Raw genomic sequence first — 15,467 nt, forward strand, 5'->3', positions numbered from 1 at the left:
ATGCTTCCACCTTTTTCTGTGTTGGGCTCTAAAAGGAATTTCTCATAGCAAGCACACAAAATGTCCTCAGATCCACAGTATGTTGATGTTTCATATAAATAAATTCTATTAGAAGACACAAAGGAATAGTAAAGCTAAGACATACAGTAGTTATGAGAGGAAGGAGGAAGGATCCTGCAGCAACAAGGAATACAATCTGCATGTAGCTCTCCGCCTTGACTGCTTGGTGGGCCAGGAGTCTAGAGGCAAGGGAACTTCCCAGCATTGAAGACAACATAAATGTTGCAAATATGAACCCATGAGGAATATCCTGTTCATTTGGGCTCAGAGCAGGTGTCCAAACATTGAACCTTCAAATAAGGACTGTATAGCTCCTAGCAATGCAATCTTCTCATCTACTCGCCAAAATGAGAAACATAGTTGTCAAGACTAAACATAAGGAAAAGCTCTACTATCATCTATCTATCTGATGTATAGTTCAAAGAAGGCAAGATATTTGGAGATGACAGAGTTTAAACACTTACCTGAAGCAATAGTTGTGGCAGCACCCTTGAATTGAGTAAGTAGATCCTTATTCTCTGAAGGATCTCCATAGTTCTCTGTCCAGGTGGAGAAGATAATGGCCATCCCTATAGCTAAGAAGCATGTTGCAGCATCAAACGAAGAAACTGGACCAAAGCCTAGAGTGTCAGCAAGGGTATTGGCAAACAACCCAGAGAGAATGGCTACAAGACCATTGCCAAGGAATATTGCCTTTGAAAAGGTGAATGATAACCATTGTGGATCAAAAATCCTCTGCAAGAAACAAAAAAAACCTCAAGTGACCAGAATATCTTAGCATATGCCTTGCTAATTTTTCTTATATTTCTTTCTACAAAAGGTAAAAATTGTCTTCAGATTTCAGGCCAACTCCAACAACACATTAATGAGAGAGAGAAACTACATGCTATGAAAAATAATTCTAAATACACCAGGTCTTTCAGTATTGCTGCATGCACATGATGTAAACATGTAGAAACTACCCCAACTTTCTGTGCAAGATGGATATATTCATTACCTTGAAATGTTCAGCAACAAGCCATGATTCAAAAGCTGAAAATAGAAGAGATGTGGCAATGCCTCCAAGAATACGGCCAATCATCAATATTTTGTACTCAGGAGAATGCTTTGTAATACAACTCAATATATACGTTATGCAGTATGTTATACAAGCCCTCTTCCGACCCCTGCAGATAGAACAACATATTAGAATAGATCTATTTTATTAGTTATTTTTGTTCTCAGTAATTGCCACAATACAAGTGCACAACTACAAACCATACAGAGTGTTAATATCTTACTGTTTATCAACTAAAGATCCCACAATCGTGCCAAATAACATAGATGACCTGAAGCCTGCAATGAAGAGTCTTCCAATATCTCCTTTGCCGAAACCATACGTGCTGTAAAGATAGTAAATGTAGAGTCCTTGTAACCAATCTCCAGCTACGTTACAATGAAAAGAGAAACCATTAGGCGGAGGAAAGTGCTGGGTTAGTATTATCATAATGAGTACGCCAATAACGTCACAAACCCAAAACATCTAGAATTACGAAGTTAAATAACTAATGATTCAATTTGTACAATATCAATCCTATAGGCGTATTGATCTATAAACAGGTCAAATTGCAACAATAACCCCTACTAATAAAAAACACATGGATAGTCAACAATATTTCCTTTCAACCTAGAGTTGGTTCACGAGTAAGGTTGAAAATATGTTAAGCCAAAGAAAGACTACCTTTTGTGGTGTCAGGGTATGCTTTTCTTAATACTTTGAGTGAAAATGAAAAAAAGTGAACTTTCCTGGCTGAATATTGATAGGAATTTGACAGATATTGGAGCCACGACTTCAAAACTTGGTTGAAATTGGAAAAGAGAGTGGAAACAGAACAACCACTGAACTCTGATCACTAAACAAACAACTTCTGAACAGAACAACCGAGCTGTAAATAGGGTATAGCAAAATAGAACAGGTATAGCAGAATAGTGAATGAGTACTGAACAACCGAGAGCTAAATTTATTGTTATAGCAACAAGGCAGGCTGTGCATAGCAGAAACCGCTGCCATTGTTATGGCAGTAGGTTGTGGAAGAGCAAAAAGTGGAAAGCAAGTCGTTGTGGAAGAGCAGAAATTGGAAAGCGGTTTTGGTGAAGGAGAAATAGTCTAAGATATTTAGCTAGATGTCAGAGAAAAGATGTCAATCAGACCAAGACCATATTCCAGACCAAGACCAGATGCCAGATGTCAATCAGACCATATGCCAGATTGATGCGAGATGTCAATCAAAGAATCAAAGTGTAGACTACTAAACTGATTCAAAAAAAGGCCTATCGGCCTAATTATATTAATAAATGTGTTTTATAAATGTAAATAAGTTTATATGAATCACATTCATAACTATAATTTAAAATGTGGTTAATATACTCTTATATTTGTTATTAGATATAGATTTAATAATATCAATATCTATATTAATAATATTAATATTAATCGATATAAAAATAATATAATAATAATAATTTTATTTAAAATAATATTATCATTGTAACTCAAGGGATTATAACTCCAAGGGAATAATAAAAAACTTAAAGAAATAATACGAAACCCTATGAATATAAATCCTCTGATTAATAAATCTAATGCACTAATAACATTATGAATATGAACCCTCCAAATAATAAATCAAATGCACGAATATTATAAATCCAATGAAATAATAACTGCATGGGAATACTATTAAACCCCTTGAATATGAACCCTTAGATTAATAAACTCAAGGGATAGATATTATAAACCCAAGGCAAAAATTCCATAATCCCAAGGGACTATGAACCCGAAGGAACAATATTAAATGGAAGGGATCAACATTATATAAAAAAGGTATATAAAACCCAAGATAGATATTATAAACCGTAAAACAAACAAGTTTGATATTATAAGCTGAAGGGAATAATAAAAACAAGGGATTTATACTATAAAATGAAGGGATTATTAACCCAAAGGAATAATATGAAACATAAGGGAATAATATTAAACCCTAGGAATATGAACCCTCACACTATTAAACCCATGGAATTGATATTATAAACTCAACAAACCAATTTTAAACCTTAGGAATATGGGTCCTTATGCTAATAAACATAAGGAATTGATATTATAAACCCAAGGGAACAAAAACAAATTGATATTACAAACCTAAGGGAATAATAAACCCAAGGGATCAATACTAAACCTGAAGGGATCATCAACCCAAAGGAACAATATTAAACCCAATGGATTAATATTATGAATCCAACATATATAAGCCCAAAGAAAAATATTTCTAACCCTAAAATAAACATTGTTGATGACCCTTGACCATGGTTGTCTTCTGTAAAGAGACAATCATTATCACAATGCGACATTGGATAATTGTTGCCTCTACTTGACCATATTTGTCATAATGCAACATTGAACGAGGGTTGAGCATGATTAACTTTGATATTGAAGAAATATTTATCACAATGCGACATTCAACTATTGTCAGACACGTTTGAATGTCACATTGTGAAAAATATTGTCTCAATATGAAAGTGAATCATTGTGAGGCATGGTCAAGCATGTGTATTGAATAGTTTATAATATTTTTCTTTGGGTTTAAATACCCTACAATGCATCTTGGTTGCCCATGCTCAATCATCGTCAAAGATGGGCTACCATTGACAACCATGGTCACCCATATTATGTGAAACTAATGATGGTCAACCATGGTCAATATTGGTTGAACCCTTTGAATAATAAACCCAAGGGATTGATACTACTAAGGCAACAAAATAGTAAACTGAAGGGATTAATACAATAACCCCAAAGGATAATGTACCCAAGGCAATAATATTAAACCCAAGGGATGGATATTATAAACCCAATTTGTAAATACCTAAAGATAAATATTATTAATCTTAAAATAAACATGGTTGACCATGCATGCAGATGATTTATTTACATATTGATACAACCATTAACAATTTGACATATGACAATCGTTGATGATGTTTGAGCATGATTTATTACCATATCGACACAATTTTTTTCACAATATGATGTTGGGTTGTCGTTGACCAAAGTTGATTTATGATATCATTGCCACCATGCGACGTTAGAGCATGGTTGACCATGATTGATTTTACATAGCACGAGTAGCCATGGTTGACCAAGTGATCCAAATTGGATCCTTAAAAACTCTTAAAGTTTATTGAACTCTGTAAAACTCATACCGAAGTTTCAAAGTATTATGGATGTCAAAGCTTATAAAAAATTACCTCTAACCAATGGAAATTTGTGGTCAGCATGGAACAACGAGGACCCTCAGTCGAAGCGCGCAGACCGTTGGCCCATGGTGACCGTGCACTGGCACGAATTGACAAACGGGAGGTCAAAACCAAAAATAGAGGCAGTTTCTAATATGTGATTAGTGCTAATCGCGTATTGCATGGTGTCCCCCTCAATGAAGGAAAGCCCCGAGCGCTCAGTCATGAGGAAAATCATAAAACCGTATGGAAATCGCCGATTCCATCAGAAGGCAGGTCCCACGCTAAAACCGGCAGGATATCGAAAGGGCTTCAAGCGGTAAGTGGGTTCAACTGAGTCCCGTATGATGCCATACACTGGGTGACATGCATCTAGTGGATGAGAGAGAAAACCTCTCACATCGCGCAGGTAAAGGTCATGCTACTTACCCGCGCAATATGGATGGAGACCATAGGATCTGGAGGCTCCATATCATAGCGGAGAAATGATACGATGGATGACTGGATTTGACGCAGAAATAGGATGAGTCATATAAATATTTGAGGTGCGACATGATCAATGAGTTGGCAGGGGAATCAGTTTCGCGGGCAATCTTGGAGCAACGGAATTAACAACCATTCAAAGAGAACTGACACTCAGTTCATGAGAAAACAAGTGGCCACCTCTCTGTGAAGTGTTACATAGTGATGATGACGCGGAGCAAGGGAATTCAAGTGGACAGAGGCAGGAGATCCAGAAAGTCAAGAAGTGGAAACGAACAGTCAGGGAGCAGATTGGCTTTAAGCCATGAACAGACAGAGAGAAAGAAAAAAAGAAGCAGAGAAAGAAAAGCAGAAAGCCAAAAGGAAAGAAAGAAGTAAACTGTAGAGAACAGAGAAGCCGAGTTAACCTACATAGCAAAGGCAACATCGAGCAGACAGAGACAGAGAGAGTCCGAGAGTCTGTGAACTCTAGAGAAGGCTTGAGAGGTTCAAGCAACTCTTCTGTGTATACCTGTCAGGTATTGAGTACCAAATTGGACTCATACCACTGAAACCAATTGAGGTCGAGATTTAGTAAGGGGAGTTTGTGTACTCTGGAGACTTGGGGAATCCAAGTACAATCCTACTGATCATCATCTGTTAAGTGAGATTCAAATTGAGCTCCTTATTGTAAAAATTTTTCTTTAAGACACAATAGAAAGGCCACCACTGAACGCTGGACCGGGAGACATAGCCCAGGAGGATTCGGTGAAATCCTTATTAAATTTGTTGTGTTTATGTGTTTTCTTACTGTGTTCTCTTACTGTTTCAGTGTCTGTATATTTCGCAATCTTATCGATCCATTGCATAAAATAACATAGGCACACCCCAACACTTGAGTCTGTAATACCTTCATTATTTCTCTGAGGTCATTTACGGGTGATTTCAGATCAAGTGGTATCAGAGCATGGTTCTTAAGGTTAGACAAGCTTGTGCTAGATTTGGTTGTTGAAAGTTAACTAGATCAAAGGTTAAATTAGGAGAAGGAGAGTTGGTTGAAACTAACCCAAAAATTGGAAGAGTCTATCCTCAGAAGAAAATGTGAGAAGAAAGTCCCTTGGGACCAGACCCCTAATTTATAGATAGTTTCGTGGCCATGAGGGCCATGGTAGAGGAAATTTATAGGGACTTTAGGAAACATAAGGATGAAGATTCATTAGGCTCCAAACAAGACAAAGGAGAAGAAGAATCTCTCCTCCATGACCACTCGAAAGGCAAAGGGAAAGAAGAAAACTTTCTCACACCTCCTAATACCCTTGAACATAAAAAGAAGACATCTTTGATTAAATTAGATGTTAAATTTGATTTACCAATATATGATGGAGAGTTGAACGCAGAGACACTCGATAATTGGATCAGATAGATTGATTTTTATTGTAGAGTACAGAGTATCGACTCAGACAAGAGTAAGATTTAGCTGGCCAGCCTACGCCTCGGAGGCACTGCCTTGGTATGGTGGGAAGGAAGGACACGAGCTGACATGAAGAAACATGGCAAGATTCTTTCCATCTAGAGTTGTTTCTGCAATCAAAAAGCAGTTCTATCCACTAGCTTACATGTAGCAAGCCATGATGAGCTGGAAAACTCTTCGCCAATTGAAAGGGCAAAGTGTACAAGGTTACACCCAAGAATTTAGGAAAAGAGCTTTGATTCTAGGAATTTCATTAGACTCACCTGAGACTCTGTTGAAGTACATAGGTGGTCTACATAGCTACATGAGGCACACTATCCTCATGTTTAATCCCACTAGTATAGATGAGGTATCTGTTCAAGCTACACATCTAGAAGCTAGAGGAAAGAATGGGAACCCAGAAGTTGGGGGATCATCCAAGCCCATTGCAAGCAAGAATAAGGAGAAAAGAAAACAGAAATGGAAAGAGAGGAAGGCCAACACTGCACAGAAAAACAAGTCTTCATGCACTCACTGTAAGAAGGATGGGCATGATGATGAGCACTATTGGATTCTGCATCCGGAGCTGAGACCTAAGAAGTTCAAGGGCAAGAAGAAGAAGATTGTTGTAGTTATTCAGAAAGATTTGGGGTCAGACTCAGGAGATGAAACAACAATAGCAGCCACAGGTATAAAATGTTGTTCGCTTTAGAGAATGTAGAAATCAAGAAGCAGGTGCAGGAGTTTCTCGAGAAGGGGTTCATCAGACCTAGCAGATCACCATGTGGGTCTCCAATTGTCTTGGTGAGAAAGAAAGATGGCTCGTGGAGAATGTGCATTGATTATTGAGCACTGATTAAGATAACAATAAAAAATCGTTATCCCCTTCATCGCATAGATGATCTATTAGATCAGTTAAAGGAAGCTATTTATTTTTCCAAGTTAGACTTGCATAGTGGATATCATCAGGTCAGAGTTGTAGAACAAGATGCATGGAAGACTGCTTTCAAAACAAAGCATGGATTGTATGAGTGGTTGGTTATGCCTTTTCGCTTAACTAATGCTCCTGCTACTTTCATGAGAATAATGAATGATGTACTCAGACCTTTTCTTGATGATTTTGTTATTGTATATCTGGATGACATTCTTATATTTAGCAAAACATGGGAAGAACATTTAAAGCATGTTAAGCAGACACTAGATGTTTTGAAAAGAGAAAAACTTTATGTTAAACTCTCAAAATGTGAATTTGACAAAACATCTTTGAATTATTTGGGACATATAGTAGGGGGTGGTGAATTGAAGATAGATCCCTCTAAGGTGGCAGTCATTGTAAACTGGCCTAAACCCAAATTTGCTACAGAAGTTAGAAGCTTCTTAGCAACAGCACAATATTGGAAAAAGTTCATTTATAACTTTTCCTTAATTGCAGCTCCCTTACATGCTTTAACAGGATTGAACAAGGTGTTTTAGTGGGGAGGCAAGCAGCAGAAAGCCTTCAACACCTTGAAAGAAATAATTAGTACAACACCAGTACTAGCACTGCTCGATCTTCAAAGATCATTTGAGATCCAAATGGATGCCAGTGACTATGCCATGGGAGCAGTATTGATACAGCATGGTAAACCCATATGTTATCATTCTGAGACATTTAATTCTACAGTAGTTAACTATCCCACATATGAAAAAGAATTGTATGCATTAGTACGGAGTGTGAAAAAGTGAAAACATTACTTAATGGGCAAAGAGATAGTTATACATATGGATCATCAACCACTTCAATATCTACACTCCCAAACTAAGTTGCATCAATCAAGACACTATAGATGGATGGGTTTTCTACAACAGTTTCATTTAGTCATCAGATATAAAAAGGGAATACACAATAAAGTTACAGATATGTTATCTAGACCAATTATAAATGCATCTACTATACTTAAGCATAATTCGATATTGCATGAGAGCTACATTGAACAATATGCTCAAGATATAGATTTTAAAGATGTATATTCAACTTTAAGTCAAGGCAAATGAGTAGAAGAATTGGATTATTATATTAAGGACCAACTTTTGTATCATTGTGGGAAGGTATGCATTCCACAAACTGAAAGAGTAAAGATAATTCAAGAAGCACACACTTCTCTAATATTAGGTCACTTTGGTGTAAGTAAAATGGTTGCACAGCTGCAAAGATTTTGTTATTGGCCAAAAATGAATGAGACAGTTTCTAGATATGTAAGAGGGTGTACCATGTGTGCTAAAAGCAAGCCCAACAATAGAAAACTAGGCTTGTACACTCCACTACCAGTTCCTTCTCATCCTTGGGAAAGTATTTCCATGGACTTTGTTGGAGGACTGCCTAAATCTAGGAAAGGTCATGACTATTTATATGTTGTTGTGGATAGGTTCAGCAAAATGTGTATTTTGATACCTTGTAATAAAAATATTACAACTGAACAAACTGCAAAATTGTTCTTTTAGCATGTATGGGTTCATTTTGGATTACCCACTTCCATTATATCTGATCGAGACACCCGATTTGTTGGGAAGTTTTGGTCGAGTCTGTGGGAACTGATGGACACCAAACTGAAGAAAAGCACAGCCTTTCATCCATAGATAGATGGCTAGACAGAAGTGGTCAATAGGACAGTGATCTAGTTGCTCAGAGGCTATTGCAGCAAGCATCCCAAACTTTGGGATGAACATTTATGTTATGTGCAACATGCTTACAACCAAGCAAAAAATTCTTATACACAAAGATCTCCTTTTGAGACCTGTTTTGGTTTCACACCAAGGTCTCCCTTGGATTTTGTCTTTGGTAAAGACATAGCAGTTGAGGGGCATAGTGATGTGGACAAGGCAACCAAGTTCATTGAACAAATCCAAGAGATTCACCAGGCAATATAGGAACAACTGGAAAAGAGCCAAGCCAAATATAAGGCAAGGCATGACAAGCATCGGATGGAGCATAGTTTCCAAGTTGGTGATCAAGTCTGGCTGTATATCAACAAAGACATAATGCAAGGTGAAGGTAAAAGGCTAAAGCCAATAAGATATGGACCTTTGAAGATACTTGAGAAAATTGGTGACAATGCTTTTCGCATTGATTTACCACCTTAATGCACATCTACTTAGTCATTAATGCAGACAGCTTGAGACTATTTGAACCTTCATTAATTGAAGATCCTGAAGAGAAGAATCAATTTCCTTCTGTTGATGATCTGTTACTTGAATATTTCAATGAATTGCAGGAAGATATAGTTCTGGACAGAAAGGTAAGGACGCCGCACAGGGGAGATGTTGAGTACCCCAGGATTGGACTCCAGGGTTCAAAGCCAAGCAGTGTAAAGTGGATAGAGATGGGACAAGTGAGACAACTATACCCTCACTTAGTCGATGCTTGAAAACCAACTTTTGGTGGTCCAAAAGCTTTTTCAGTGGGAAGGCCATGATCCGAATTGGATCCTTAAACACTCTTAAAGTTCCCTGAACTCTGTAAAACTCATACCGAAGTTTCAAAGTATTATGGATGTCAAAGCTTATCAGAAATTACCTCTGAACAATGGCAATTTGTGGTCAGCATGGAACAACGAGGACCCTCGGTCGAAGCACGCAGATCGTTGGCCCATGGTGACCGCACACTGGCACAAATTGACAAATGGGAGGTCAAAACCAAAAATAGAGGCAATTTTTGATACGTGATTAGGCACTAATCACGTATCGCAGGGCATCCCCCTTAGTGAAGGAAAGCCCCGAGCGCTCGGTCATGAGGAAAAGCATAAAACCATACAGAAATCGCCGATTTCGTCAGAATGTGGGTCCCGCGCTAAAACCAGTAGGATATTGGAAGGGCTTCAAGCAGTAAGCGAGTTCGACTGAGTCCTGCCCGATGCCATAAATTGGGTGACACATGTCCAGCAGATGAGAGAGAAAACCACTCACATCGCGCAGGTAAAGGTCATGCTACTTACTCGCACGATATGGACAGAGACCGTAGGATCTAGAGGCTATAGATCAATGGCGGAGAAATGATCTGATGGATGACTAGATTCGTTGGGGAAATAGGCTGAGTCATATAAAGATTTGAGGTCTGACATGACCGATGAGTTAGCAGGGGAATCAGTTTAACGAGTAACCTTGGAGCAATGGAATTAATGACCGTTCAAAGAGAACTAACACTCAGTTCATGAGAAAACAAGTGGCCACCTCTCTATGGAGCGTTACACAGTGATGATGACGTGGAGCAGGGGAATTCAAGCGGACAACGGTAGGAGATATAGAGAGCCGGGAAGCGGAACGAACAATCAGGGAGCAGGAAAAAAAAGAGGCAGAGAAAGAGAAGCAGAAAGTCGAAAGGCAAGAAAGAAGTAAACTACAGAGAACAGAGAAGCCGAGCTAACCTGCGGAGCAAAGGCAGCATCGAGCAGAAAGAGACAGAGAGAGTCTGAGAGTCTGTGAACTCTAGAGAAGGCTTGAGAGGTTCAAGCAACTCTTCTGTGTATACCTGTCATGTATTGAGTACCAAATTGGACTCATACCACTGAGACCAGTTGAGGTCGAGATTCAGTAAGGGGAGTCTGTGTACTCTAGGGACTTAGGGAATCTAAGTACAATCCTACTGATCATCATTTGTTAATTGAGACTCAAATTGAGCTCCTTATTGTAAAAACTCTACTTTAAGACACAATAGAAAGGCCACCACTGAAGGCTGGACCAGGAGACGTAACCCAAGAGGATTAGGTGAACTCCTTATTAAATTTGTTGTGTTTATGTGTTTGCTTACCATGTTCTCTTACTATTTCAGTTTCTGTGTATTTTGCAATCTTATTGATCCATTACATAAAATAACATAGGCACACCCCATCACTTGAGTCTGTAATAACTTCATTATTTCTCTGAGGTCATTTACGGGTGATTTCAGATCACCAAGGTAAACCAATATTGATTCTGGCTGACGAAGATTGACCTTCGTTGACAATGATCGACCATGACTGAGCGTGATTGATATTTTAAAGGAAAACGAATAATTAACCATGTCCCAATAATATTAAAAACAAACAAATTATAAACCATAAAGAACAACATTAAACCAAATACAACAGTGTAAACCCAAGGTATACAAACCATAACATAAATATTATAAACCCTTAAATAAACATAGTTGGCTATGATTGACTATCATCAATTTTTATAATAAAACGATCTTCAATTAAACTATCCAGAAAATACTTAACCATAAAAAACTCTCTCCATTAAAATACTTAAAAAAAAAACAAATAAAAAACACATACATATATTGGATTCCCATGGTCGGAAAAATAAGTTCTCCATTAAAATACTTAGAAAAGAACAAATAAAAAACACACACGGATTTTGGATTCCCATGGTCGGAAATACTTCCCAGCCATAAAGATTGGAACCGATAAAACAACGACCCTTTGAGTGCGCTAAATATGGAACCCAACTTTTCCTGATCGAGAGCAACATTTGGTGGGGTATTGTAGAGAGTAATTGTTTAACGTCTTTTCTGTTGGTCAGATATTTTGGAAAGTTGCAATTAGATAAATTTGAAAGAAATTCAGTACACAGCTACAACTGATAACTAATTGTAAAACGACACATGAATTAACTGAACATGAAGCAGCTACGATTGCGTACAAATTCAGATTGTGCGTCCTAACTCTGAATCACCACAACAAACTACTACTGCTACAAGAAATGCAGCTACAACTGCATTACAACTCAAACTGTGAGTTCAGACACTCTGCATACCTCTTGTATCACAGATCAATTGAATTTATACATAAATTAAGTCGGTTAATTGTCCCTTCAATTCGAAAGCGTTATGGTAGTGATGATTCTTGGAACGTTGAACAGATCATGGTGGCACCTCTTCAGTGCAAGACAAGCCATGGCAGTGAGGCGGTGTTCGGTGCAGTGGTGGTAGTGTGTTGTAAGGAGTAATTATTTCCAACACTCCCCCTTAATTACAACTAACAACTTAACCATGACTTAATAAAACTTAAACATGCTTGCTAGTCTAAGTCTTAGCTAGGCTTACAGTGATTCAAAAACTTTGACATCGACACTTTTGCTAGATTTTATTTTCCTTTTCTTCCAGATTCTGTATCCTCTGAACTACTTCATGTTTGTCTTTTTGGCGTAGGTTCCAAATTTCAATTTCTCCATTTGTTGTTGCAACTCTACCAAAACATAGAAAATCATTTCAGGGTGTCCATGGATGTCTTTTACCTCTTCAAATATATGTTCGTATGTGGACCGCTGCCACATGTCATATTCTATAGTTTGTTCTTCATCATCAATCTTCTAATTATCATTTTGCTGCAACATAAGTTCATAATAAAATTTAATGTTTTTTGGGCAACAATACATGAAAATTTCATTTTCATTTTCAATATCATCCATACTATCTTCAATATTCATAGCTGCAATTTCTACGCAGGCATCATCAATACATGGTTTTTCAAGCCATGCTTCAAGAAACTTTAATTCTTCTTCATGTTTTGTTGCTTCATCTCGGTTGCTTCTAGCATCTGCACACACAAAATCATTTTTCAGTTTATATAAAAAAACATTTTGAGAACCATATTAGTTCAGTTCATTTTGGTCTCAACTAAGAACTTTCTCCCCTTCTTCCTTCTTTAACTTTGTGGATGCCTCATAATCTTGAGTCTCCACCTTTGCTTCTGCAAATAGGTTTTCTTCCACTTGATTTTCAGACACAAGTGGGTTTCTCTCACCAAATAACAATCTATCAATAAGATGTTTATGTTGCATCATCTGCAACCACTCGTCATGAGTTAATTGTTCTTCATCAAATATAACATCAGCAATTTCAATTGTTGGATCCATTAAACCAAATGCTTCTCCATTGACAACATTATGTATGCCAAAATCAACATTTGCTAATAACATACCATCAACATTGTGATCCACTTTCAAGTGAGATTCACCAAACCCTTCATCTCTCTGTAGATTCGCTGCTACAGATCCATCTTCTTTCTCATCTTCAAGCACTGCTACAATAGGCTGAACGACAATAGTGTCTTCAACTTGATTACTCCCCCTTGCATCAAATTCTGCTTGGAGGATCTTCCATGCTTCATTGGAAGTTGTAGACCTTGCACAAAAAATTCTCATACCATCCTTGTTTTATAAATTCTAAATCATCACATACTTCATCATATGGGTTATAAGACCAACGTTCAATTAAGTCTTTAGCTCGAAGAAAAGTAAGCATTCTAATAACCCATAAATCAAAATATTTACGAGTAAACATAGGTGGTGGTAGCAGATCAAAGCTACACCAATGACCTTCGATTTCTTCTTTTTCTTCGGCTAGACTTCTTAGTTCCTTGGCTTTAGCTTGAACTTCTTTAAACATGGCAATGATCTTTTCCTTTTCTTTTCGATTCATTTTCTTAATCTACTTCAATCGTGCTTTGCGACCCATGATGGTTACCTTTCCTCTATCTTATCGCTGCTTTTGTGATTGCATGAATATATCTTCCATATCTCCCCGGGAAAAAATATGATGTTTAATATAAACCCATAAAGCACAATCTTCAAAAAGAGTGACAAACTTGACAAAACACCAAAATATTTTGAAAACTAACACATTTTTACACAGCCCAGAATGTTCTTCAAATACACTATTTAATAAACCTTTTCTTTTTCCAAAACTTGTAATCCAAAACACCAATGATAATGGACTTAACCGCTAAGCAACCTTTCAAATAAATATTTGAAAATCTTTTGAAGCTTTCCCCATGCTTCAACTTCATACAAGTGCCTTACTTTTAAAAGGAATCAACTTTGAAAACCTTTTACAAGACCAAATATGTCTACCAATAAGTATATCTGTGCCGTGGGCTTTAACCTCACATAAAAAGCTTTTGTTTAAATCCTTTTTCAATTTATGACTTATGGTTTAACGTACGTATCCATACATAAAGCATAATTAAAAACACTTGCCATCCAATTAAAATCTTTGAACTCTATAACTTTGTCCGCCAATAAACTTACACACAATTTTTTACTTTGCGTTGATATTTGCTGCGTTGGATTTCTAGTGCTCCTTCGGAAAAACTTTATAACCTCTTCCTCATTTTGAAATGAGGCTTTGACTCTCCTTCGAAAGGAGACACTTCTCAAACTAGTGGAGCATTGTTCACACGCTGATTGGGACTGGTACTGCATAGAATTTGAAACTTTCTCTGCACTCTTCCACGAACACGCTGCAACTCGCCACGCTACGATGGCTACTCTACTTCACGCTCTCAGATGTTTTTCACATGCTTCATGGCCGGTTCTCGGCTTTACATGACACTTCTGCACTCTCGATTGGCCAACAACACCATCCAGGCTGCGGCTCACAACAAACCGACTCCAAACAATAAAGTTGCTTCCGTCACCATAGACTAAGAGCGAACTCAGCAACTGAACAGATTCACACTCAACCTTCACGATTCTCCACGTTCAATTCCAGAACTGGATCTTGCTAGTCTGGTTCATTATCTGGCTCTGGATCTATTCGACCAGCAGCTCTGTAACTCGATTCGACCACGCATAGCGATGGAGTCTCACCCAATAAGTTCTCTTTGGCTTACCTATTCGACCAGCAGCTCTTAACTCGATTCGACCACGCATAGCGATGGAGTCTCACGCATAGCAATGGAGTCTCACCCAATAAGTTCTCTTGGCTTACTAACTGGCTCTGATACCAATTGAAAGAAACAGAGCACCGGGCAGCGCTCTGATACCAATTGAAAGAAATTCAGTAAACTACACATGAATTAACAGAACATGAAGCAGCTACGGCTGCTTACAATTCGGTCTGTGCATCCTAATTCTGCATCACCACAACAAACTACTACTGCTACAAGAAATACAGCTACAGCTGCGTTACAACTCTGACTGTGAGTCCGGACACTCTGCATACCTCTTCTATCACACAGATCAATTGAATTTATACATAAATTAAGTCGGTTAATTGTCCCTTCAATTCAAAAGGGTTATGGCGGTGATGATTCTTGGAACGTTGAACAGATCATGGCAGTGGCGCCTCTTCAATGCAGAACAAGCCATGGCGGTGAGGCGGTGTTCGGTGAAATGGTGGCGGTGTGTTGTCAGGAGTAATTATGTCCAACAAAATTTAGGGAATTAGATGAACTGTTTCATTTGATAACAATTGTGATTATATTTT

General features: G+C 37.9%; 1 protein-coding gene across 1 annotated transcript; it reads right to left on the bottom strand.

The window, feature by feature from the left end:
• Window positions 1-324: 324 nt before the first annotated feature.
• On the bottom strand, window positions 325-1,582 carry LOC149171499 (uncharacterized). Its single transcript, XM_089426006.1, has 4 exons — window positions 1,341-1,582; window positions 1,058-1,226; window positions 525-795; window positions 325-395 (listed from the first exon to the last, which is right to left on the bottom strand). Exons 1-4 carry the CDS (start codon window positions 1,580-1,582, stop codon window positions 325-327), a joined length of 753 nt encoding a protein of 250 aa, XP_089282132.1.
• Window positions 1,583-15,467: the final 13,885 nt, after the last annotated feature.

The sequence above is a fragment of the Pinus tabuliformis genome, chromosome 4_2 (genome assembly GCF_031772625.1).
Source record: "Pinus tabuliformis cultivar Carrire ecotype Pingquan chromosome 4_2, CPIR1, whole genome shotgun sequence".
Taxonomy (NCBI): Eukaryota; Viridiplantae; Streptophyta; class Pinopsida; order Pinales; family Pinaceae; genus Pinus; species Pinus tabuliformis.